The sequence below is a fragment of the Lacerta agilis genome, chromosome 14 (assembly GCF_009819535.1).
Source record: "Lacerta agilis isolate rLacAgi1 chromosome 14, rLacAgi1.pri, whole genome shotgun sequence".
NCBI lineage: Eukaryota > Metazoa > Chordata > Lepidosauria > Squamata > Lacertidae > Lacerta > Lacerta agilis.
Genome location: NC_046325.1, coordinates 10090604 through 10115302, shown reverse-complemented (window position 1 = coordinate 10115302; position 24699 = coordinate 10090604). Strand labels below are relative to the sequence as shown.

Below are 24699 nucleotides of genomic sequence, written 5' to 3'. Positions count from 1 at the left end.
CATCCAGCCAGTCCCTGACTCTGTCTTAGATGTTCCTAAACATGTCACTCAGCTTCAAACAGTATATACATGTTCTTTCAAAAGTATCGGGACGGTATTATCCAGGGTCTCTATATCATGATATTGTTTGGGCCCTTTCCATTATTTTTTCCAAGATCCAGCAACTGGAATCAATGTTACATATGTCAGAGAGTGTCAGGGCCAATAGCAGTAAGAAATTAGACTAATGGGGAAAAGATGCAGTTGGCTCACCTCTAAACACATTTTGATAGAGGAGTTTTTAGGGAAAAGATGGATGCCTGCCTAGAGGTGGGGTGTTTTTATCTTTCTTGGTTTGCTTGTAGTTCTGGATGTCCTACATTAGCAAGCAGATGAGCTTGGAGACTCGTTCCTAACCTTTGATTCTGTGATGTGACAGATATGTTTACTTCGGCAATTCACCTACTGATTATGAACCATAGTTCAAAAGTATTGCAAAAGTGATTATCTACTCTGTAATTATTAAAATTATGGTAATCAATGCACCTGGAAAAGCTCCAGAAGGCAGAATGGGAAATAAAAAATAAATAATTAAATCTTAAACGATTAAAAGCACCCCGGTGCTCCATAGACAGCTACGGCAAGGGACGAGAGGTGAGGCCAGCCTTTTCTTTTCGTTGTTTTGGTTAGATTTCAAATCATAGCATTCAGTGATTTTTTTGTAACAGTGCTGAAGTGAATGAGAAGGTGGATACCTGCCTCTTTAACTACAGTCAGTGGTCACGAAATACATCCTGTTCAAGTCAGGCTGATGATAGTAATAATATTGTAGAGAGGTAAAGGAGATTCCAGGTGTAGAAGGATATTTGTCATCAGGATGTTGTTGCTGCTGCTGCTCCTGCTACTTCCCCATGTGGTGCCCAAAGTACACACTGTTGTTTGCAGCGGAAAAATTCCTGTGCATATTCCACATGAGTGGTATGAACAAGGTGACCTTATCATTGGTGGGATAATGTCTCATATCCATTACATATTCCCCAGCTTTTCCTTCCATGAACAGCCATCAGATGTCTTTATTAAGAACCCAATGTAAGTAAATGGCTTAAGATTATTTCGTTTATTCTTCCTCCATTTATCTCTGACTATAAAGCACTTGGTTTGCTTTGAAACCCAATGGAAGATTAAACCCAATAGTAAGATTTTATAAGACTATTTTATAACTTGCTTCAAGATACAGTGGTACATCTGGTTACGTACTTAATTCGTTCTGGAGGTCCATTCTATACCTGAAACATTTCTTAACCTGAAGCACCACTTTAGCTAATGGGGCCTCCTGCTGCCGCTGCACCAACAGAGCACAATTCTTGTTCTTCTCCTGAAGGAAAGTTCTTAACTTGAAGCGTTATTTCTGGGTTAGCGGAGTATGTAACCTGAAGCGTATGTAACCTGAGGTGCCACTGTACATGGCATCTCTCTATCCTCCAATTAAATATAGATCACTCGCTAGACCTCACAAGTCGCAAGCACAGTGTTCAGGATCTGCGAACCATGTGCACACATTGGACACAGAGCCATTGGAGTGCTGTCCCCAAACCTGGTAAGGAAGGCAATTGGCTTTGGGAAGGAGTCATGGGCTCTGACAAAATCTAAGAGTCCTGATGCCTCCTTCCCAAAACTTAGCACTTTCCCAGACTTGGGAACTGTGCAGAGGGCTGAAGGACAACAACTTATGAAGGGGTGTAGTAATAATTAAAATAACTGTGCATGTCTCTAGTGACGAAAAGCAACATGGTTAGAAAAACTGAAGATCATTTCTAAAACCATGCATTCAGACAAAATGATTCAGATGGAAGAGAGATCCAAATATTAACACTAAAGGCACAAAACAATTTCCATATTACCAACATGATTTAATTGAGGCAGTTGTATCCCTCAGATCTTGGTGTTGTGCAGTATTTAATACCCCATAAAATAGTAACACACTTTATTTGCAGAGTGATTGAGAAGTTCTACGCACACATCATCACCTTGGTGTTTGCTGTTGATGAGATCAATGAGAATCCCAAGATCTTACCCAACACCACTCTTGGATTCCATATCTATGATAGCTATTTTTATTCAAGGATGACCTACCGAACCACTCTGAATCTGCTCTTTACGTCACATCACTTTGTCCTCAACTACATATGTGGCATTCATAAGAATTTAGTAGGAGTCATTGGGGGACTTAGCTCTGAAACCTCCTTATCCATGGCAGATGTCTTAGGTCTTTACAGGATTCCACAGGTAGAATATGGCTATTGAAAAATTTGTTTTTCATGCTGTTATTGACACCTTTTTTACTTTTAGTAGGAATCTGTTGATGCATGAATATGAAGTGGTAAAATGGAAAAGGGAAACGGGTTGCAATATATTGGTGTGTGTGTGTGTGTGTGTGTGTGTGTATAATATTAATACCCAACAATGATCATGAGAGGACCCAGATTCTAAAGGATGTGTGTATAATATATTTAATGGAAGATTTTTCGAAAGGTTCCAGTTTGATGAATGGGGCACCTTGATGGGTTCACATTCTGTTATTCCTTAAAGCACTGCCCCAGCTGCATGAGGGGTATGTCAGTCCAACTTCGTAGTGATGCACCTGACTTACAAAGCCATAAATAACTTGGGACAACAATGTCCCTCTCCCTAGGTATCATAAGATCCCCTCTTTTTACAGGTATAGTGATGTTTAGTACTGCCCACTTTCAGAGGCTAATCAAAAACAAAATTCTTGTTATTTTTCTGGCATTTGGGGATGGATATATTCTTACCAAGATGGTGTTGTTCTGCTGCATTTCTAGACTTCTTTTTGTTGGGTTTAAAATTATACCTTAGCCAGTCTGATATCAGCACTGACTGTTTAAGAAATAGAAGATACAGGTGCTGGTGTTTTGTTCTTAGTTGGCTGAAGCATGGTCATTACTCTGTGTATATAAGGCTCTGTTGCAAAGCATTTAGTGCTCCTAGCTTTGGGAGTTGTGGGGAGTGTTGGAGGCTGGGAGTATGGAAGTGAGAGGTTTTTTTGTTTTTGTTTTTTATAAAATGCATTTGTATTTAGTTTAACAGAGTCTCTGGAAGAAGGCTAGAAACTAAGAGGGAGTTCTTACTTTGTTAATGTAAATTATTCGTTACTCCTGGTGCCTGCTTTAGCCAAGTCAGTTTTTCTGTTGTATTTATTCTTTAACTCTGCTGGAAGCGAACTTTAATGGGCCACTGTTAACTGGGGTGTAACTTCTTCTTTTGCACCTCTTGTTCAGTACCCAGTCATTTCCCCAATACTTTTTAGTTGCCTTAATTTTTGCTGGTATTTTACTTTCACAGGATATGGTTTACTGTGCTCACAGAAGAATAAAATGTATAATATTCAGGAAATCTTCAGGATTTCCAGGAGATCCACCCACAAGAGTTCTTAGTAGATATGACATCAACCTCTCCCTACAAGTGTATAATGATCCAAACTCTTCTTATAGACCAAAGGAACACGATCAATTGCTTGTATCTCACCAGGTTCCACTTTGGAGTATTGCTGAAGGCAGTGCAAGGATAAAAGCTCTCCTGTTCATGAAGAGAATACATGTTTACGAGTATGCAGCTGTGATGACTCCCATAATAATAGGAATTAATATCTACCAAAATAATTGAGAAATATTGTTTCTATGTAATGGGGTTTGGGCCTGTGTATGATTTATATATATGGGATATACAGAATTTCTATTCAGATAAAAGAGTGAGTTCAGAATTCTTGCTTCCACTTGGATAGGTTTGCCTTTTTCTCTTTTTTAGATTTCATATGGTTCATTTGAACCAGCCACAAATGATCAAATCAAACTTGCTCCCTTCTACCGCATGGTCCCCAATGAAGATCTTCAGTACAAGGGAATTTTGCAGTTGCTTCTGCATTTTGGATGGAAATGGGTCGGGCTCATGACTCCAGCTAATGAAGCTGGAGAACGTTTCTTACATTTCATTGAACCAATGCTTTTCCAGAATGGAATCTGTTCAGAATTCACAGAAAAAATTGAATACCATATGCATTTCACTGGTAACATAGTTGATTCGTTACGTGAAAGAAGGACTTTGTCCCCAGCTTTCATGTCAAGTAAAGCTAATGCAGTTGTTATATATGGGGAAAGTACATCTACAATATGGCTATCAAATAATATGGAGATAATGAATATGATTCAGCTGATATTGCCTCCATCTAAGAGGAAGCAACCTGGAGGAAAAGTATGGATTACAACAGCCCAAATTGATTTCATATTATTTTATTTGAAAAAAGTTGTGGAGGTTAATATACAAATGTTCCATGGTGCTATCTCCTTTGCGATTCACTCCAAGGACATTCAGGACTTCTCAGACTTTCTGCAGAAAGTGAATCCTTCCTGGGCAGATGCAGATGGTTTTATCAGCGATTTCTGGGAACAAGCATTCAGTTGTACACTTTCAAATTCCAATGTGTCAGCAAACACATGTACTGGAGAGGAAATGCTGGAGAGCCTTCCTGCCCCATTTTTTGAAATGAGCATGACCGGCCACAGCTACGGTATCTATAATGCTGTCTATGCTCTGGCACATGCCTTACATTTTATGTACTCATCTGAAGCCATCCGCAAAAGGATAAAGGGCAGAGACAGACTCTCTTCTCAGAATGTAGAGCCTTGGCAGGTAGTGTTTCCTTTTATTAAGTGTTCACCTTGCAAAGTATTCAGTGTTGTGTGCTGTATTGATACATAATGTGACTTGGCGTTCATCTATAAGTAAATAATTAAAGTAATAAATACATCAAAGATTAACCTTAAATTATTTTATTTCCTTTGATGATATCAAGCAGACTTTAGATTACACAGACTTTCATACGTGACAGACTAGCGACAACTACTTGACAAGTTAAAATATGTTCTAAAAATTTAAACATTTAGAACTGGCACTGTTCCAGTATTTCTGCTGGCATTAAATTAGATCAGTGGTTCCCAATTAGCTAATTACTGAGGAACCTTTGTTTTTCAAAAGATAAGCCATGGACCCCTGCGTTTGAAAATTTTGATAACTGTATGGTAGCAAAGCGATTTTATGGAGAAAATGCGAGGTAGCCCCGAATAAGCAAAGAATTTTAAGTATACAAAAAAACAGACTATAAAATTTGTGATTTATCATGCAGAAATGACAAATTTTAGTTGGTGCGGAGACAGCATTTATTTTATTTTAGTACAAATGAACAAACTATGACATTTCTAGCAGCTTCTAAACCTATATCTATATATTTATCACTATCTATCTATTTATGTATATATCTGTCAAACCAGGAACCTGACAGAGGGCCTTCTTGGTAGTGACACCCTCCCTTCAGATGTCAAGGAAATAAAGAACTACAAAACATTTGGAAGACAGCCCTGTCTCAATAAGTGTTTTGTAATACATTTTTATTAGTTTTTAATTGCAATGATCCAAAAATAGCCTCATTATATCAATGCCAAATTACAATACAGTTCCTAATATCAATCATTCAAATACCCAATTACATAATTTAGGTTGGCCCCTGTGTGCTAGAATTGATGAGATTTGACAATTTACTTTACTTCTGCGTTCCAAAATCTTATTAATTTCAATTATATTCCAGTCATAATAGTAATCCCTTATACAACAGCTGCAATATTGATATCTTCTATTCATATTAACACATTAAATGATTTATTAGTCTGCAACTGAAGTTCTCATGCATCCTTGTTCTTCCTGGATGTGACATTTAATCTCTCCATGTTGTTTCTTCCTGTCCTTATAAAATATTATGTCAATTTTTACCAGTTGTTACTGCTATCCGTCATTCTTTAAGCGGAGATGATATCCTGGTGTTATTCCAAAAGTTTGTCCCTCACTCAGTCCCATGCTGCTTTGTTTTTGCAACTTTTAACGATAGCTGCAAAAGTCACTTTATCCCAATTTATTTTTTCACTTTATTTCTTTTCCCCATTCCCTCAGTTTAGGGGAAAGAGTGATCTGACACCCTGCCAATGCCTTGTATTGGGAAGTTTTTAATGTATGATATTTTATTATCTTTTTATATGTGTGCCACCCATTCTGGGCAGCTCCCAAGCAAATGTTAAAAACACACTGAACCCTTTTTGGACTTCCAAGATGAGATGAGTCCCCAACTCATAAGGCAAGATTCACTCAAAACCCTCCTTACAAGCAGTGGGATAGTCCTTTAAACTTAATAGTCATTGAAGCAATTAGAAGTTCATTTCAGTAAAAATGTAGGGAGCAAGAGGAAGGGATCCCTTACATATATATCTTTTATGATAGGCACGTGAACCTTGGAGCAAACCATTAGCACTCTCTCCTCCCTCCCTCCAATTGCAAGAGCCCTAATAAACTGTGTCAGAGGTTTTCCCCCCCAATCCCACCTCACTTGCCATCCAACGTGGAAGGTTTTCCCAGTGCAATTAACAAGAGAAGTGAGTACCCTGGCAGGGGATGGTGCTGCAGACCTCCTGGGTGCATTCTGTGGAACCTCTGGGTTCCCAAGACCCCTAATAGGGAAACAAAGAATTAGACAATCTGTTGCATGAGGATAATGGCATAAATTGGCTAAGTGGAGTGTATCTCAAGCAGCCTGAAATGACCCTTGTCGCCAAGTGCACCATGTTCTGCCCCACATTGTGGGTGTCTGGTGTGCATGCGTGGTGTCGTGCGTTGCATGTGATGTCACACACTATGAGGAGCCCTGGCAGGCCCCCTGGCCTTTCTAAGGACACTTTAGGGCTTCTCTTAACAGCATTCAGAGTCTGTAAGGGGCTCCATCGACCCCTCCCACTGCTCCGTAGAAGCCCACTGCTGCAGTAGGAGGTGGCAATGGAGCCCATCACTACAGTAGGAGAGCCCGCCAGAGCCCTTCCAACTGCAGAATATTGAGGGGGTCTGGCCCTCTCATTCAAAATTTTCTGGGCATCTGGGCACCTGGGCCCTGCAGAGATAATGCCAGTGCTTGTGGCTTTCTGTAGTTTCTCATGGTCAGATAATATACATGAAAATGTGCGGCTTTCATGGTAACTCAAACAAACAGAGCCAGGAAAAGATCTTAAATTCTCCCAGAAAACTTGAATTATCTTAGTAAGACTATTAATAAATACTTCATAGACATTTTGATTCCCGTTCCACCTAGCTGCACTCATTCCTGCAGAGGATCTCATTCAACAACAGTGCCGGGGATGAAATTACATTCAATGAACATGGAGAATTAGCAGCTGGCTTTGATATTACAAACCTGGTCACTTTCCCAAATAATTCCTATGTCAGGGTCAAAGTTGGAGAGCTGGATCCTCAGGCCCCTCCTGGAAAAGAGCTCTCCATTAACGGGGATGGAATCCATTGGCACAGAGTCTTCACTCAGGTATGGAAATCACTGCACACTGGTGGGAGAGCATGTATTTTTGCCACTTGAGGTGAAAAGGGAAGTGCTGCCCACTACTAATAATGCCGACACAAATCATTTTATTATTAAATAAACAAATGAACCACTCAAAAAGAGCAATATGCTCAGTAACTGTATCATTGTGAATGAACATTGTATCTTCGTGAGTTTTTCTGATGCTGCTTGAGACTCTAGTGTTGAATTGGAATGACAGAAGCAGGGGTGTACGGAGGTGTTTGTCAGGTTGGCCCCTTCCACATGCACAGACCCAGGAGGAGCCCCTGCAAAATCATGCCTTGCTCAGAGTGGCTTGCAGCCCAGCTGCCCATCCACGTACTGCATGGGTTGCTGGGCAAAGCATGCAGGCTCCTCTCAGTGCCTCAGGGGAGGATTCCAGGTGCTTCTCATAGTCCTGTGCTGCCAGCCAAGGCAGAGTTCAGTGGAGGGAGAAGCCACAACAACCAGTCAAGTCTCAGCGGGGTGCTTGCCTGGAGGCAGAGTCCGTATAAAAGGTCCAGTCCAGTCCTAAGGTCAGGAGTATCTCAGTTCACGTTGTCAGACAATCCAGGGGTCTAGAAAGCCGAGGGCCACGAGTAGCAGCAAGGTCTGATCAGGAACGATGAATGTTGCTTGCAGCAACTGAATGAGGCTGGAAACCCTGCTTAAGAAAGCTGGAGCATGCTGGTTCTCATCAGGAGCAAGAAGGCTGATCAGCAGCAGGTGGAGTCGCTTCGCCTTCTGTTTCTTCTGCTCAGTAGGTGAAGCTGACTCCTGGCCCCCGACACCACTGGTGTTGGCCATCAGAGCAGTTGTGCCGTTCCTCGTCCCTAGTTAGCTGGTGCCATTACTGTAAGCATGAGCAGAGCACCAAGCAGAGCTTGAAGGGAAGAAAAGGGAGACGGGAGGATGGAGTTGCAAGAGCTAGAAGGCGGGCAGGTGGTGAGTGAAGCGAGGGAGGGAGGCTCTTGGCCAAGGAGGCCAGGAGGAGGAACAGAGCAGACCCAACACCAATGGCCAAGGAAACACTTATATCTCCTTGCCAATGGTGCAAGGGATGGTGGAAGTGCCAATATAGCTCCTTGCCAAGGGCACTAGAAGCCTCGGTATACCACTGCATAGAAGGCATCAATATCCCCACAAGCAGTTTTCAGTTTTACTAGAACTAAAGTTGGCAATATGGTTGCTCCTGCTTTGAGAATACATATTGTAAAGAAAAGCAGCACTATGTAGTTCAATTCCAATGTGTTACCTCCGAGGATGTGGACAGGCTGGTTGGACGAGTGAAAGCAACCACCTGTCTCCTTGATCCCTGCCTATCCTGATGTTCTGCCAAGGGGCAGGGTTCTCCTTTTTTTGAATCTGGATCCAATAAAACACACAGATGGAAGAAGAACACAAAAAAAGTATGCTTTAATTTTCTAGATACAATCAGACAAACGTAGCGTACCTGACCAACGCCCAAACACAAATCTCCTCCTCTTCTGCCGCCCGGGGCTTCAAGAGAGCAGCGGGAGAGATCCCTCACACCAGAAACCCCACAGCACCCAAGACCTAGTCTGTGGCGAAGCCCCAATCTGTCCCCTCCATTCCCTTGCTTATATAGCCGACTTAAGTTTGATTGTTTTCACCTGGCCATCAGGCACCATTCCCGAATGGTCAGGGAATCAGGCACCTGAGTGTGGCTTGGCCAAGGTCATTGGCAGCTGAAGGTGTTCTCGACTAATTGCATCCTCCTCACAAGCAACCTTACTTTGCTAATTAGAGGAGGAAAAGGGAATAGGACATGTAACCTGACTCCTCGTGATTACAAAGATCTTCCGCGAGTTTCCACTACACTCCACCCCTTAACATATCCTATTTCCTTTTCATCCTCGGTGTCATTTGATTGAGTATAGCCCACATAGGTTGCACCTTTGCATACAGCTGCTTAATTTTAACAAACAAAAAACAAGTGAAGATCATGGAAATACATATAATCACCAAAACAATGATAACCGGATGCAAGGCCAGGTTCAAAATATTGGTCATGGTGGGACTCCATCCGGAGAATATGTCCCACCAATGATGCACAGTGAGATCCCCAACATCTCGCATCACCCGCACTAACTCTGCTCCCTCATGTTTAATTTTTAACATCATTCCTCTAATCAAATTTACAAAGAAAAAACTATACTCATGACTATCTATATGATCCCCCCTCAATCTGCCCTCTCTGGAATCTTTCCACCTAGTGATATCCTGCCAACTCCCCTGCGTTATCCATCGTTGGCCATTAAAATATTGGAAAGTGACATTCCATGTGATGGACCATGACAGCGTAAAATTATCATACGTCCATGGGATGGAGAAGTACAGTCGTTTGCCAGACATCATCCATGTCCCCTGTCCAGTCACATTCATACATCTGCCATGGATGCCGGGGAGCCATCGCCTTTGAGACAGAGCTGGTTGTTCACACAGCAGCAGCGTAGTCGTGTTCAACTCAGGAGGATTCGATTGATCATAGATGTGCGCACAGAGGCAGACTATTACCCACCACCACCAATTCATGGTGTCCTAGAAGCATATAATAAGAAAATTGTTATGGCGTATTACAAAGAAATAGGAGAGTCATTATTCTCGCCGCTTCAGCTTGGCTGCATCTAAACATATGGGTGCAGTAGCATTTGCCAGGAGCACCCAGTAGGTGGCCCCAGGTCCCTTACTAACAATCTCTCCAGGTCTGTTTGGCTGATCGGGGTATACCACCCATACCTTCTGTCCAGAGGTGAGAGTGGTATCTGTAGATCCAAACTCTCCTCTCCTCCTGACAGTAGACGGAGGTGGACCTGGTGCTTCCTGAATATCGGGTACACTGATACGCTCGCAAATGAGTTGCGCTATTCGTTGTCCTGTTAGCAGAGATGCATCTTGAGTGCTGACATTATGGAGGAGCACCTTTACTTCTCCTTGGTAGTCGGCGTCCACCACCCCTCCTAAAACCTGCAAGCCTTTTAAGGCTAGGCTGGATCGAGGTGCGATGCGCCCATAGGTTCCATGGGGAACGGTGACCCCAATCCCCAAGGGTACTAGTACCTGCCCTCCGGCTGGTACCACCACATCCTTAGGGGTTATGAGGTCAGCCCCAGCACTATCGGGCGTCGCTCGGAGGGGTGGCTGGCCATAAGGTTGGAGTTTCCAGACCTTTAGGTACTCCACTGGTGCTGGCGCTGGCAAACTTATCATTCGTTGCAATGGTGTTTGGCCAGCGCATAGTGGACGGCTATTTAGTTCAAATTCCGCCTGATCTAGAACTTTACCCCACCCCTTCAGGGTATGGGTGGGGGTCAACTGTTTAAGCTTTTGCTTTAGTAACCCATTTAGCCGTTCTACCAACCCAGAAGCCTGTGGGTGGTGAGGAATATGATATATCCACTGGATATTCCATTCATTTGCCCAATCTTTTACCTCTCCCCCTGCAAAATGACTCCCATTGTCACTCTGTACCTGAAGGGGCGCTCCATACCTCCGTATTAACATCTCCAACCCCTTTATGGTGTTCTGCTGGTTCGCTCGTGCGCAGGGGTAAGTCAAAAGATACCCTGAAAAGGTGTCTACCATGGTTAATGCATACTGCCAACGTCCACATTTGGGTAAGGGTCCTATATAATCAATCTGCCATATTTGCCCAGGACCACTTCCCCGATGTAATTTTCCCATGGGTGTCTTAGACAGAGGCATCTGTCTCACCTGGGAGCACACTTGACAATTAGCAACCACTGTGGCAGCGGCACTCACTGAACATGGAATGCCTCTCTTGATGGCCCATTCTTTGGTGGCTTTGGCCCCCAGATGCCCTGCCTTGACATGCGCCCAGCGTGCTAATACCAATAACTCTTCGTCTTCGTCTTCTGGAGTAGCTGTCCGTACTCTTGCTAACCGATCAGCAGCCTGATTGTACAGGGCAACAGGTGTCCCTGTTGTATGTCCATCTACATGTCCAATGTGCATTTGTACTTTTGAGAGCATTTGATCCAGTTTTATCCAGAGGTCCTGCCCCCACAATGGTCGGTTGTGGATGCAAAAGCCATCCTGTTTCCACTTTGGAAACCATACAGTCAGCCCTTTAAACACAGCCCAAGAATCAGTATAGATATATACAACATCCCCTCCTTGCTCAATTGCATGTTCCATGACCATTAATACAGCCATTAACTCAGCATATTGGCTGGACTTCCCTTTTCCTCCTCTGGTCAGAGTAATTTGTTTTCGAGGATTTAAAGCGGCGGCACGCCAGACTCGCTCATTTCCCTGGTAACGGGCGGAGCCATCGGTGAACCAGACTTCGTCATGAGTAACCTGCTCATACGGGGGAGCTTCCTGTGCTGGGGAATCTTTAAGTTCTAAGCTAGGAATTTCTTGGATTTCTTCCCCTGTAGGAGTCACAGCCAACACTTGCTCCTGCAGTGCGCTCACCCCATGAGAACCAGGTCTAGCTCTTTCTGCAATATACCACTTCCACAAGTTGTACATTTCTGCAGTGGGAATGCCATCTATATCTTCCTTGCGAACCCCTGCTTCCAATAATTCCAAAAACATCTGCTTCCTCGTCACCTTAGGGGTGGAGGATGTTTTATCTGTCCTGGTGAAGGACTTCTTATCAGTCCCTGATTTTCCCTTCTCCTGTGCTATTCGGGCGCGGGGTTTAGCGACATTTTCTCTCTCTGCCTCCCCTAATTGTCCTATCAAGAGAACAACTTCACCAACAGGTCTCCCTTGGGCGGGGCGCAGCAGCGCTAACAATGGGCCACGCATATGTGAGGGTGCGCCCTTTAACAGCCGCGCCCTCATACCGGCAGTGAGACGCTGACTCTCTGGTCCCTGGAACCCTTGCTGATAGATCCCAGCCTGCAAAGCCATGCCACGCAGCTGTTCTATGGCTTCCTCAATGGTTTGCCAGGGGCCTGGCTGTTCTTCCCAATCCATTGGGGCGGGGTATCTGGCGTATACAGCCTCTACACACCACTGAAATAGGGAACCTGTTGCACCCAAATTAGGCATGCGCAAAAACTGATTAACCAATGTATCACGAGATAGGGTCCCCAATTTTACCAACTCCTCCCCCGTCAAGTAAAGACTGGTAGTTCCCTGGTCCCACAACCTAACCAGCCATTGGCTCAACCCCTCCCCGGGTTTTTGCCTGTTTGTCTTTGCCATTTCCGCCAACTCCTGCTGAGTGTAATCCCGTACTATCCGGGTGGCCTGGGCCGCTTGTGGGTTACCTGGCGGCCCCTTACTCTTGTTGGTCACTAGAGGACGTGCCTCAGCAACCCATTCCTCTTCATTCCCCTCATCTTCTCCCTCTATCCATTCTGACTCCTCATCACTAGAATCCCAAATGTCCCCACTCCATGTCTTGGGGTCCCATTCCCGGGAAGCAATGAGGGCTCTAACCTTCCGAGGGTTAGGGATACACTTCTTTCTTACCCGCTTTGGGTGTTTCATTTTAGCGAAGCGAATAGCCATAGTGGCAGCCCGCTCCTTAGCCAGTTCTTCCCTCCCCCGAGCGCTTTCTAGCACCTCCTTAAGAATTGCCTGCTGGTCCTTTAAAGCAGCGATGTCCTCTAATTGCTGCTGTACCTTCCTCTGAGAGGCTTCTAATTGCTCCCAAACACTCCGGAGCGCAGTGAGTAGGACCCATCCAAGCCCCCCCACTGTCTTCTGCCCCGCACCTTTCTCTATCCCCATTAGCTGCAAACACTTAGACACAGCCATAGGGGTAGCACCTCCAAACCCAGCCATCTCAGCATCCCATGACACTGGTGGGGTCAACTGGTTCAAAATTTGAGCCACTGGTGCCCAAGCACTAGTGCTGGGCCAACCAGGGATATGGCTCTGGCCATCCTCCTGCCTAGGGCTTTTCTTCTTCCACCAGGGCATTGTCTCCAGATCCTGCTCACAGCGCCAAATGTTCTGCCAAGGGGCAGGGTTCTCCTTTTTTTGAATCTGGATCCAATAAAACACACAGATGGAAGAAGAACACAAAAAAAGTATGCTTTAATTTTCTAGATACAATCAGACAAACGTAGCGTACCTGACCAACGCCCAAACACAAATCTCCTCCTCTTCTGCCGCCCGGGGCTTCAAGAGAGCAGCGGGAGAGATCCCTCACACCAGAAACCCCACAGCACCCAAGACCTAGTCTGTGGCGAAGCCCCAATCTGTCCCCTCCATTCCCTTGCTTATATAGCCGACTTAAGTTTGATTGTTTTCACCTGGCCATCAGGCACCATTCCCGAATGGTCAGGGAATCAGGCACCTGAGTGTGGCTTGGCCAAGGTCATTGGCAGCTGAAGGTGTTCTCGACTAATTGCATCCTCCTCACAAGCAACCTTACTTTGCTAATTAGAGGAGGAAAAGGGAATAGGACATGTAACCTGACTCCTCGTGATTACAAAGATCTTCCGCGAGTTTCCACTACACCTGACTAACAAAAGCGAGCTGGGGGGGGGGGCTGGGCGATGGGCTCTGCGGGGTGGTGAATGTTCTCTCTGTGGGAGAGCCTTCCCAGACCCACTGAAAGAGGCGGTTATTAAACCGCTTATTAAAAAACATCTTTAGACCTGGCCAACATGGCCAACTATCACCCAGTCACAAATCTTCCATTCTTGGACAAGGTGATTGAGCGGATGGTTGCTGAACAACTCCAGGCACGCCCAGAGGATGTGGACTATTTGGATCCCTTCCAATCAGGATTCAGGCCTCACCACCAGACTGAAACCGCCTTGGATGAACTGGTCGATGATCTCTGGCAGGCTAGGGACAAAGGTTAAAGCTACTTCCTATTTCTGCTGCATCTTTCAGTGGCCTTTGATACCATTGATCATGACATCCTTCTGGACCATCTAGAGGAGCTGGGAGGTGGGGGCACTTTTTTACAGTTGTTCCACCCCTTTCTCCTGGGCCGTGTCCAGAAAGTGGTGCTGTGGGATGAGTGTTCAGACCGCTGGGCTCTCACTTGTGGCATGCCTCAGGGTTCCGTCCTCTCCCACATGCTTTTTAATATCTATATGAAGCCCCTGGGAGAGATCATTGGGGGGGGGGGTGGGCTGTGTGTTCATCAGTATGCAGATGATACTCAGTTCTACCTCTCTTTTAAATCAGAACCAGTGAAGGCGGTGAAGATCCTGTGTGAGTGCCTGGAGGTGGTTGGAGGATGGATGGTGGCTAACAAATTGAGGTTGAATCCTGAGAAGAAAGAAGTACTGTTTAGGGGGGACAGGGGATGGGTGGGTGTGGGGGACTCCCTGGTCCTGAATGAGGCAACTGTGCCCCTGAAGGAGCAGGTGTGCAGACGGGAAGGTGACCCAGAAACAGCAACTACAGTGGAACCCCGGGTTACACACGCGATCCGTTCCGGCTCGCTGTGCATAACATGGGTGTGTGTAACTTGAACGCACGTAAAAAAGAAAGAAAGAAAGAAACCCTGGAAGTTGCACAATTTGAGTGCTTCTGCGCATGCGTGAAGTGCGCAGAAGCGTTCTGCTCATCCGGCAGTCATGCATGCTCCCACACGCTCTGGAAATCACTTCCGGAGGCGGGAGCGTGTACCTGAACATACGCAACACGGAGCGTAAGCAACATGAGATATGACTGTAATTCAGAATGCGGCAGCTAGACTGGTGATTGGAAGTGGCCACCGAGATCATATAACACTGGTCCTGAAAGACCTACATTAGATCCCACTACGTTTCCGACCACAATTAAAAGTGTTGCTGCTGACCTTTGAAGCCCTATATGGCCTTGGCCCATTATTCCTGAAGGAGGGCCTCCACCCCTATCATTCTGCTTAGGTCCAGCACCGAGGGCCTTCTGGCAGTTCCCTCCGTTTGAGAAGCAGAGGGCCTTCTCGGTACTGGCACCCTCCCATCAGATGTCAAGGAAATAAAAAACCATCGTTATTCCCACATGTGGTGGGAATGCAGTCTGGTTAAGGAATATTGGCAAAAGATTACAAAGGTAATTTCTGGATTATTTCAAATAAATATAGAAGTGAATAGGGATTTACTATTTTCGGGAATACTGGGAAATAACAAAGTAAAAATAATATGCAAGAGCTGTATAAGATTATGATTCTAGCCGGAATGGCAGTTATTGCACTGGGATGGAAAGAAAAGGCTAAATGGAAGGATAGGCGTGCCTGGCGTGCTCTGGTCCATGGGGTCACGAAGAGTCGGACACGACTGAACGACTGAACAACAACATGTTTTTGAATATGTACAATCTGAAATATTTGCACAGATAGCGGCAGAGGATAGTTGGGAAAATAAATGCCAAAGAATTACAAATAAATGGGCATTTTACAGGAATTGGATAGAAAGGGGTGAAGCCAACCCAAACATACAAGCTTGAATGAACAGACTGTGTACATGGATAAAGATCTGAAGAACAAAGGTCTGTCCAGAGGGGAGGGTGGGAGGGGAGGGGGAAGGGGAAAAAAAGTCTCCTAAAAACTTGGTTGTGTATTCAGGCCTATTGGAGATGTTTGAGAGCACTACCTTGTTGAATGGCTGTTTTAAATGTTGCATTCGAAATGTATTAATAGTATTCTGAACTTTGTGCATATCTTATTGTACTTTGATTCCTTTTCTGTAAATCAGCTGCAGATTTTTGTTAAGCAGTATATACATTTTCTGAATAAATAGTAAGTGGCAAAAAAAAACACCATCTGACTTTTAGAAGCCATCAGAAGGCAGCCCTATTTAGGGAAGTTTTTAATGTTTGAAGTTTTATTCTGTTTTTAATGTTCTGTTGAAAGCTGCCCAGAGTGGCTGGGGAAACCCAGCCAGATGGACAGAGTAGAAATAAATTATTATTATTATTATTATTATTATTATTATTATTATTATTATTATTATTATTATTATTATCATCATCATCATCACCACCACCACCACCAAAGCTGACTTGTAAATGAGAAATTTTCAGTACTTCTATCCAGAAAGGAATTATCAATTTACAACTTCAAAAGATTTGTATTACATCTGCCTTAATTCTGTTATACATCCAACAATGACAGTTTTGGTGAATACAAACCAACAAACAAACAAATAAATAAATAAATTCTGTATAAAGTTAAATACCATTGGGATATTGATTTAAGATAGTTCTCTTTCAGGTTCAAACTAATAAACATTTTTGGAATATTTTAATGCACACATCAGTTTTGCTTTCAGGATTGTTAACCCAAAAATTGCTAAATCCCATTACCATTCCCTTTTATATGAAGGATGAAGAGATTATTTTGGAGGGGGAGAGGTCATTCGAAAAAATGTTGGAAATATTCCTTTTTGAAAAATGATACCAGACTTTATAAATTGATTTTGTAGAGGACAAAAAGTCCCAACCTATTTTATTTGAACATAGCTGGTTTTATAAAGCCAGTTCATCAACACCCCCAATACCCCTGCCCACTATCTTCACTGCCCTTTCTTATTCCAATTGTGCAAGTGGTAGGGGCTGTCCAAATCCACTACTTCCAAATCCCAACTCCTTGAACCACACTAAAGGGACATTGAGTAAAATTCCTAAGGCAAAGGACATGAGGCTGCAGTTCCATCAAAACAAATAACCAATTGTAGTATTAGATTGAATTATCTGGTGGTGGCAGCATTGATCAATCTAGGTATGAAAAATTGTAATCTTCTCGTGTTTGTACAATGCTTAGAAAGGTAGCTTTTTATCCCACTGTATGTGCTGACTCTGCACATATGGCTCCTACATTTAACATTTCTGGCCCTGCTATTTACAGATAGATCACCTGAAACATTTTCTTAATATTTATCTCTTCATGTCTCTTTGGATAGGTGCCACCCCTTTCATTATGTAATGCCAACTGCCTTCCAGGTTATGAGAAGAAAAAGAAGGAGGGGAAGAAGTTCTGTTGTTATGACTGTGATCCATGTCCTCATGGGATGTTTTCAAATGAGAAGGGTGAGAGATGCCATATTAGCATATGCAAGCTAATTTAGTAGATTCTGAACAAATCGGCAATGGGGTTTGCTCTGTATACTCTCAAATAATACCGTTTATTAACAATAGTAGAATAATCTCCCTTCTGTCTCCGTAAAAGCTGCCACTATGAATAAATTATATTAGCCTTCTAGGGGGTATAACATGAGAATGTGACTTTAACTGTAATGTAAAAACTCTCCATCACTTTATCTATATTGATCATTTAAACATTCTTAAATATAACATTCCATGATGTTTAATGCAGTTTCCCATTGCTGGTGGCTCACTGCTGTGGTGTCACATTTTAAGAATGCATTTTACCGTTATAAATCACTAGTGTAGTTCCACCCAAAGACTGTTTTAAAGCAACAAGACATAAATATCATGCATGCATTTTGTCCTGAAGAAAGCACTAATGTTTTCTTTGGGGGGGGGGAGGTAATAGGAGCAATTGTCTTTACTCTAAGAACAAGGATATTTGGGGGACAGGGTTAAAATCCTGTAAAAATCACCCCTCTTCCTTCGAAGATTTCAGCTGTAATATTTCTCTGATTTCATTATGCAGCGTCTGTTGTTCTAAGAAAATGGAAGAGGACCACTAAAAACATATTTCCTCCATGTAGGAAATGTCAAATTCCATGCATAACATTATCTTCAAAGCATCTAGGGCATGAGCATTTGCACTAGAAGTTTTGAAATTTTTCCTCATGGAAACAGTATGGTAGGGGGTCTCCTGGTTTTTTTTTTTTTTTTTAAAAAAAAAAAAACATTCATAAGCATATTCTGGATTGTTTCCAATTGTCATGCAACTTTTTTCAGGGTTGGAAACCTGTGCCAGATGTCCTCCAGATAAATATCCAAATGAAGAGCAGAATGAGTGCATTCCCAAGAAACCAAACGTCCTAGATTTTGGTGAAACTTTGGCCATTGTTTCAACTTTCTCTGCGCTTTTATTCTCTCTGATCACAGCTATGGTACTTGGCATTTTCATTAAGCACCGGAACACTGCCATCGTCAAAGCCAATAACAGAAGCCTGACTTACATTCTCCTCATCTCCCTCCTCTTGTGTTTCCTGTGCTCCTTGGTGTTCATTGGAATGCCTAATAAGGCAACCTGCCCACTCCGACAAACGGCATTTGGCATTGTCTTCTCTGTGGCCCTCTCCAGCATCTTGGCCAAGACTATTTCAGTGGTTTTGGCATTCATGGCTACCAAGCCAGGGTCCAGGATCAGGAAGTGGGTAGGCAAAAAACTGGCTTATTCCATTGTCCTTTCCTGCTCTGTGATTCAAGTAGGAATCTGTGCCTCCTGGTTGGCAACCTCTGTCCCATTCCCAGATGTGGACATGCACTCAATGAGTGAAGAAATTATATTCTTATGTAATGAAGGGTCAGTCCTCATGTTTTATGGTGTTTTGGGCTACATGGGCTTCCTGGCCACTGTCAGCTTCACTGTGGCCTTCTTTGCCAGGAAGTTGCCTGACAGCTTCAATGAAGCCAAGTTCATCACCTTCAGCATGCTGGTCTTCTGCAGTGTTTGGCTCTCCTTTATTCCCACATACTTGAGCACCAGAGGAAAATACATGGTGGCTGTGGAGATCTTCTCCATCTTGGTTTCTAGTGCTGGGCTGCTGGGTTGCATCTTTTCCCCTAAATGCTACATTATTGTGGTGAGGCCTGAGCTGAATAACAGAGAACAGCTGATACGGAGAAGGATGTAAATAACAGAATCATTTGTCATTTCTGTATTTAGACTCTGTAGGCCCGTTGGCATGGTAATTTCACTGTGGTTTTTTTAGGAAAGGAAGTTACCTTAAAAGATAGAAAAGGGGGGGTGGTTATTCTTGACTGGTGTTCTTGATATCCAGCATAGTTGCTTATGAGGTGTAAATGAACTGGGATTATGTTTATGATAGAAGCTATGGATGATAGACAACAACTTGAATGCCTACACATCCTCTTACTCTTCTTCTCCTGCATCCAAAAGGATACCTCCCTATCTTCCCAAGAGGCCCTGAAAATCTCCTGAGGAGATGACGGGGTTGCAAAGAGAAGAGAAGGAATACAAGAACTTGAGAAGCTGCCTTTTACTGAGTTCTTTAGTCTTATCCAGCAGGGCTGTGAACCAGATTGAGCCTATTTTGGGTGATCTGGGCATCTATCAAGTTCAGCTGAGATAGCCATGAATTGCAACACGTTGGATGCAAGATACTTTGTCTTCACTATATGCTTAACTGCACTAGCAACCCAAAAGTGTATAAAATTGACTGAGCTATTTCAAAAGCTGCACAAATTAATGGCAAGTAAATGGAGGGAACCAGGCAATAAAGATACTCACTTTATGTTTAGGTAAGGATGAAGAACAAGGTAAGAATCCAATAGTAAGGGCCAAAGATTGCTTGCCCACTGCCACTCTCAAGTTTCAGTTTGCAGCTCATGTCCTCACACCTCAAGAAAATCAATCAAGAACTGACTCTATGATAATTACCAACCAACCCATTCCCCTACATGTACTGATTATTTTAAGTAATGAATGGAAAGTTAGAATTTCATGGTAACAGTAATTCTATAAAATCTTGTATCGTGTTTTGTGTGATTCATTTTGAAGCCTATACATTTATGTATGTATTCATTTACATTGTTCATAATATGTTGAAGAAGAACATTTAAAAGTCCTCCGAACTGGATATGACATGGGCACTCCACCAGAAATTCTGGGAACAAAGAGATACCTCTAACCAATTTTAAAACTCCCAGGACAAACTTGGACTTCTATACTTCTGGAATCTCCCACGTCATGGCCAGCAGCATCATCTGTGCTGGGGACTGCTCCAGCCAATCTGCTGCCAGGGTGGGTGTGATTGCGGGCAATTTAATCTCAGCATGGCAGACCGGTACCCTCTTCTTGCCAACCAGTGTGGTGTAGTGGTTAAGAGCGGCAGACTCGTAATCTGGGAAACTGGGTTCGCGTCTCCTCTCCTCCACATGCAGCTGTTGGGTGACCTTGGGCTAGTCACCCTTCTCTGAAGTCTCTCAGCCCCACTCACCTCACAGAATGTTTGTTGTGGGGGAGGAAGGGAAAGGAGAATGTTAGCCGCTTTGAGACACCTTCAGGTAGTGATAAAGCGGGATATCCAATCCAAACTCCTCCTCCTCCTCCTCCTCCTCCTCCTCCTCCTCCTCCTCCTCCTCTTCTCCTCTCTTCATCGGATCACCCTACGCACCCACCCTCTTTTCTTGCTTTGCACTGGTATGACCTTGCTTTGGCAATTGTCGGTTACCATATTGTTGGAACTGGGTAGGACTTTTTTCCACTTGGCAAATTGCATGGGACATTTGGTTTTTGCCTACCTGGTAGCAATCATCACAGCTTTTCTGAGGTTAGGCATTGGGTAAGCCTTCATTTGGTTGGAGGGCAGGTTGTTGCCTTCACCTGCCCCTCCTCAGTAAGGGTACCCTATTAAAAGTCTGACATCCAGACGCAGAGGTCTCTAATACTTGACATAGCCCTGGTAGATAAATATCACACTAGAGATGGAGCCTTATTCTATACCCCACTTTTATTTACACCAAGGCTAGTCAATCTGTGGTCCTCCAGATGTTACTAAACTACAGCTGCCACCAGCTTACAAAGGGACATTATTATCAAGGATGATGGAAGCTGTAGTTCAGAAACATCTGGATGGCATAACTGTGCTTATCACTGCTTTACACTGATGGGGCACCATGACAGTCTTCCGAATTAACGCTTCCAACCAGAGTAAGAGCCAGTGGTTTTCAACCAGTGGGCCATGGCATCCTGGGGTGCTGCGGACAACACTGACCTCTGTCCCTCATTCCTTCCCTCCCTCCTCTGATTCCCTCTTGTGCTTCGGCCTCCCAAAGGCTTCTACAGTCTTGGCTACAAGCTCCCCAGGTGAATGGTGCCTTTGGGGCTGACCAAGGCCCCTGTAGGGCAATGTTAGGAGGTACACTTTTTGTGGTAGGTAGCAGCTCAGAGACCAGCGGTGGCAGCAGCTGCTGTCCAGAGGACTCCCAAGAAGAGGGGAGAAGACAGGAGGCTGAGGGAACGCTCCACAAGAGAGGGTCTTTGAAAGGAGGCTGCCAGCTCTGCAGGCAAGGAGTGATATAACTGGGCTCCTGAGCCCCACATGGGTGCCACAGGAAGAATGTAGTTGGTCAAGGGAGCCGTGAACTCAAAAAGGTTGAAAACCACTGTCTATCAGGCTCTCATGAAATGCCCTTCCACCTGTGGTTCAACACTGTAAGCAGAAACAGGCATAGCTTGACAGTAATCAATGTTATAGCTCAGTAACCAAGGAGATATCACACTGCACATCCATCAGCTAAGAAAGCCAAAAGCTAAAGTTTCTGCCCTTTTCATCCCCTGTTTATACCTCCCTTCTTAATTGTTCCAACCTTTTCTTGACTCTTTGTTCCTGCACTAAGAATGGGGAAGGGGAAGGAGCTGAATCAGTACTATATTGTAGAGCAGAAGACACAAGCCCTACTCCATCTCTATCAGCATCTCTGGCTGCCTCAAGCCTTTCACCTTTACTCTCCACTGCTGATTCCTCTCTGTCCCACCAGTCTGAACCTGGTTCAAAGTCTCCCTCCCCCTCAGGTGCCTCCTGGGCCACTGGCTGCCACCACTCTTCCTTGTCCCACCAGTCCCTGACACTGTCTTAGATGTTCCTAAACATTCCACTCTGCTTCATACCTTATATATGTGTTCTTTCCAAAGTATCGGGACTGTATTATCCAGGGTCTCTATATCCTGATATGCTTTGGACCCTTTCCATCACTGTTTCTAAGATCCAGAAACTGGAATCAATGTTACATATGCTAGAGAGTGTCAAGGCCAATAGCAGTAGGAAATTAGACAAATGGGGAAAGGATGCAGTTGGCTCACCTCTAAACACATTTTGTTAGAGGAGTTTTTAGGGAAAAGATGAATGCCTGCCTACAGGTGCAGAGTTTTTCTTTTCTTTTTCTTTGTTTTTAGTTATAGATGTCCTATATTCGCGAGCAGATAGGACAAGTTGACCTTAGAGGTCTCTTCCTAACCTTTGATTCTGTGATGTGACAGATATGTTTACTTCAGCAGTTCTCCTACTGAGGATACAACATAGAGCCCAAAAACATTGCAAAAGTGATTATCTCCTCCGTAATTATTACAATGATTATGATTAATTCACCTGGAAAAGCTCCAGAAGGCAGAATGGGAAATAAGAAATAAATAAATAATTTTGAAATGATTAAAATCATCCCGGTGTTCCATAGATAGCTACAGTAAGGGAGCAGAGGTGAGGCCAGCTTTTGGTTTTGCATTGTATTGGTTAGATTTCAAATCATAGCATTCAATGAATTTTTTGTACCAGTGCTGAAGTTAATGAGGAGGTGGATACCTGCCCCTTTAAGGACAGAATTGGCAGAATCAGCTGTCACCAAATACATCCTGTTCCACTCACGCTGGTGATAGTAACAATATTGTATTGAGGTAAAGGAGAGTCCATGTGTAGAATGATATTTGTGATCAGGATGTTGTTGTTGCTGCTGCTTCTCCTGCTGCTTCTCAATATTGTGCCCAATGTGCTTACTGTTGTTTGCAGTGGAAATAATCCTGTCCATATTCCACATGAGTTTTATGAACAAGGTGACCTTATCATTGGTGAAATAGTGTCTCATATTTTTTACATATTCCCCAGCATTTCCTTCCATGAACACCCATCTCATGTCTTTATTAACAACCCAATGTAAGTAAATGGCTCTTAAGATTATTTCGTTTATTCTTTCTACATTTATCTCTGACTATAAAGCACTTGGTTTGCTTTGAAACCCAATGGAAGATGAAACCCAATAGTAAGATTTTATAAGACTATTTTAGAACCTGCTTCAAGATACATGGCATCTCTCCGTCCTCCAATGAAATATAGATCACTCGCTAGACCTCACTAGTTGCAAGGGCGGCGTTCAGGATCTGCAAACAGTGTGCACACATTGGACACAGAGCCATTGAAGTGTTGTCCCCAAACCTGATAAGTAAGGCACTTGACTTTGGGAAGAAGTCATGGACTCTGACAAGGTCTAAGAGTCCTGCTGCCTCCTTCTCAAAACCTAGTTAGCATTTTCCCAGATTTGGGAACTGGGCTCAAATCTGGGAAAGGTCATGCAAGGGCTAAGTGGGTGCAAAATTCTGGCCTTGCCTAGGCTGCTCAATGTACCCAAATCTGCCACTCCCAATCAATCCCATAAAGCTAGTTTTTAAAAGCCAATATGGGATCCATTTGGCAGCTTCATTTCTCCAATCCCATTCACTACATCCTCAGGCCACAATAATTTAAACTGATCCAGCAAAGATGGAACAGAGTGTACTGCATACCATTTGACTGGCTCTAATCATGGCATGCAACTACAAATCTGTTTGATTTCATCCCTAAGGTTTTTTTTTTTTAAAAAAAAGTTACAATAGCAGGCTGCTAATGTTATAAGAGAGATGCTCTCTTGGCCAGATAACAAATGTATATTCAGCATTGAAAAGCTCTTCCATACAGATACTTGTGGACACAATTGTGGTGAAGAAGTAAGCTGTCTTCACCACTGCCCTTCCACATTCCAGGTGCAAAAATGAAACCTCAGCCATGTTTGAGCTGATTCAGTTTCAGATCACCAGCACTTGCTCTCTAGTCATTGATCCTCCTGCCCACAGTAATTTAGCATGGCAGACTTTCATTATGAAGATCTGGGTTCAAATTTTTCTTTTCATGGCCAACTATAACCTAGGAGCTTTCATGCCTATGCAAGGGGAGAGAGGAGAGCAATGAAACCCAGCTTGTGCTGCTCTGGTGAAGGTTTATATATAATTGAAATTATGTCTAAAGCCCATTGAAAACAATCAGGGACAAGCTTCAAATGCACATAGTAATAATAGGATGAGAGTTATTTAACAATCACCACTGCCAAGTTGTCAATTAGCATTCTTCATATTCAAAATGGCAGCTGCCAAATTCTTTATTTTAATTTCATACCAGTTTGTCTTGCTAGGGACAACAACTGACAAAGGGGCGTAGTTCTGATTTCAATAACTGTACGTGTTTCTAGTAGTAAAAAGCAACATGGTCAGAAAAATGGAAGGTTAGTAAGTGAAGAAAAAAATCTATGTGTTCAGACATATTAAAAAAAATCTGGTTTAGACGGGAAAGAGATCCAAACATTAAAGGAACAAAGCCATTTCCATTTTTCCAACATGATTTAATTGAAGCAATTGTATCCCTCAG

The 24699-nt window shown here is 43.5% G+C and overlaps 1 protein-coding gene across 1 annotated transcript; it reads left to right on the top strand.

Moving 5' to 3' along the window:
* The first annotated feature begins 991 nt into the window (after positions 1–991).
* LOC117057364 (vomeronasal type-2 receptor 26-like) lies at positions 992–19143 on the top strand. Its single transcript, XM_033168206.1, has 6 exons — positions 992–1068; positions 1974–2265; positions 3805–4248; positions 7181–7408; positions 17275–17401; positions 18242–19143. Exons 1-6 carry the CDS (start codon positions 992–994, stop codon positions 19141–19143), a joined length of 2070 nt encoding a protein of 689 aa, XP_033024097.1.
* The last annotated feature ends 5556 nt before the right edge of the window (positions 19144–24699 follow it).

Excerpts from the sequence above, each read along its gene's own strand:
- LOC117057364 (XM_033168206.1), top strand. The coding sequence starts at position 992 with ATGTCTCATATCCATTACATATTCCCCAGCTTTTCCTTCCATGAACAG. Across the intron at positions 1,069-1,973 it reads GTCTTTATTAAGAACCCAAT|AGTGATTGAGAAGTTCTACG; the intron begins GTAAGTAAATGG and ends CTTTATTTGCAG. Across the intron at positions 7,409-17,274 it reads GGCACAGAGTCTTCACTCAG|GTGCCACCCCTTTCATTATG; the intron begins GTATGGAAATCA and ends CTCTTTGGATAG.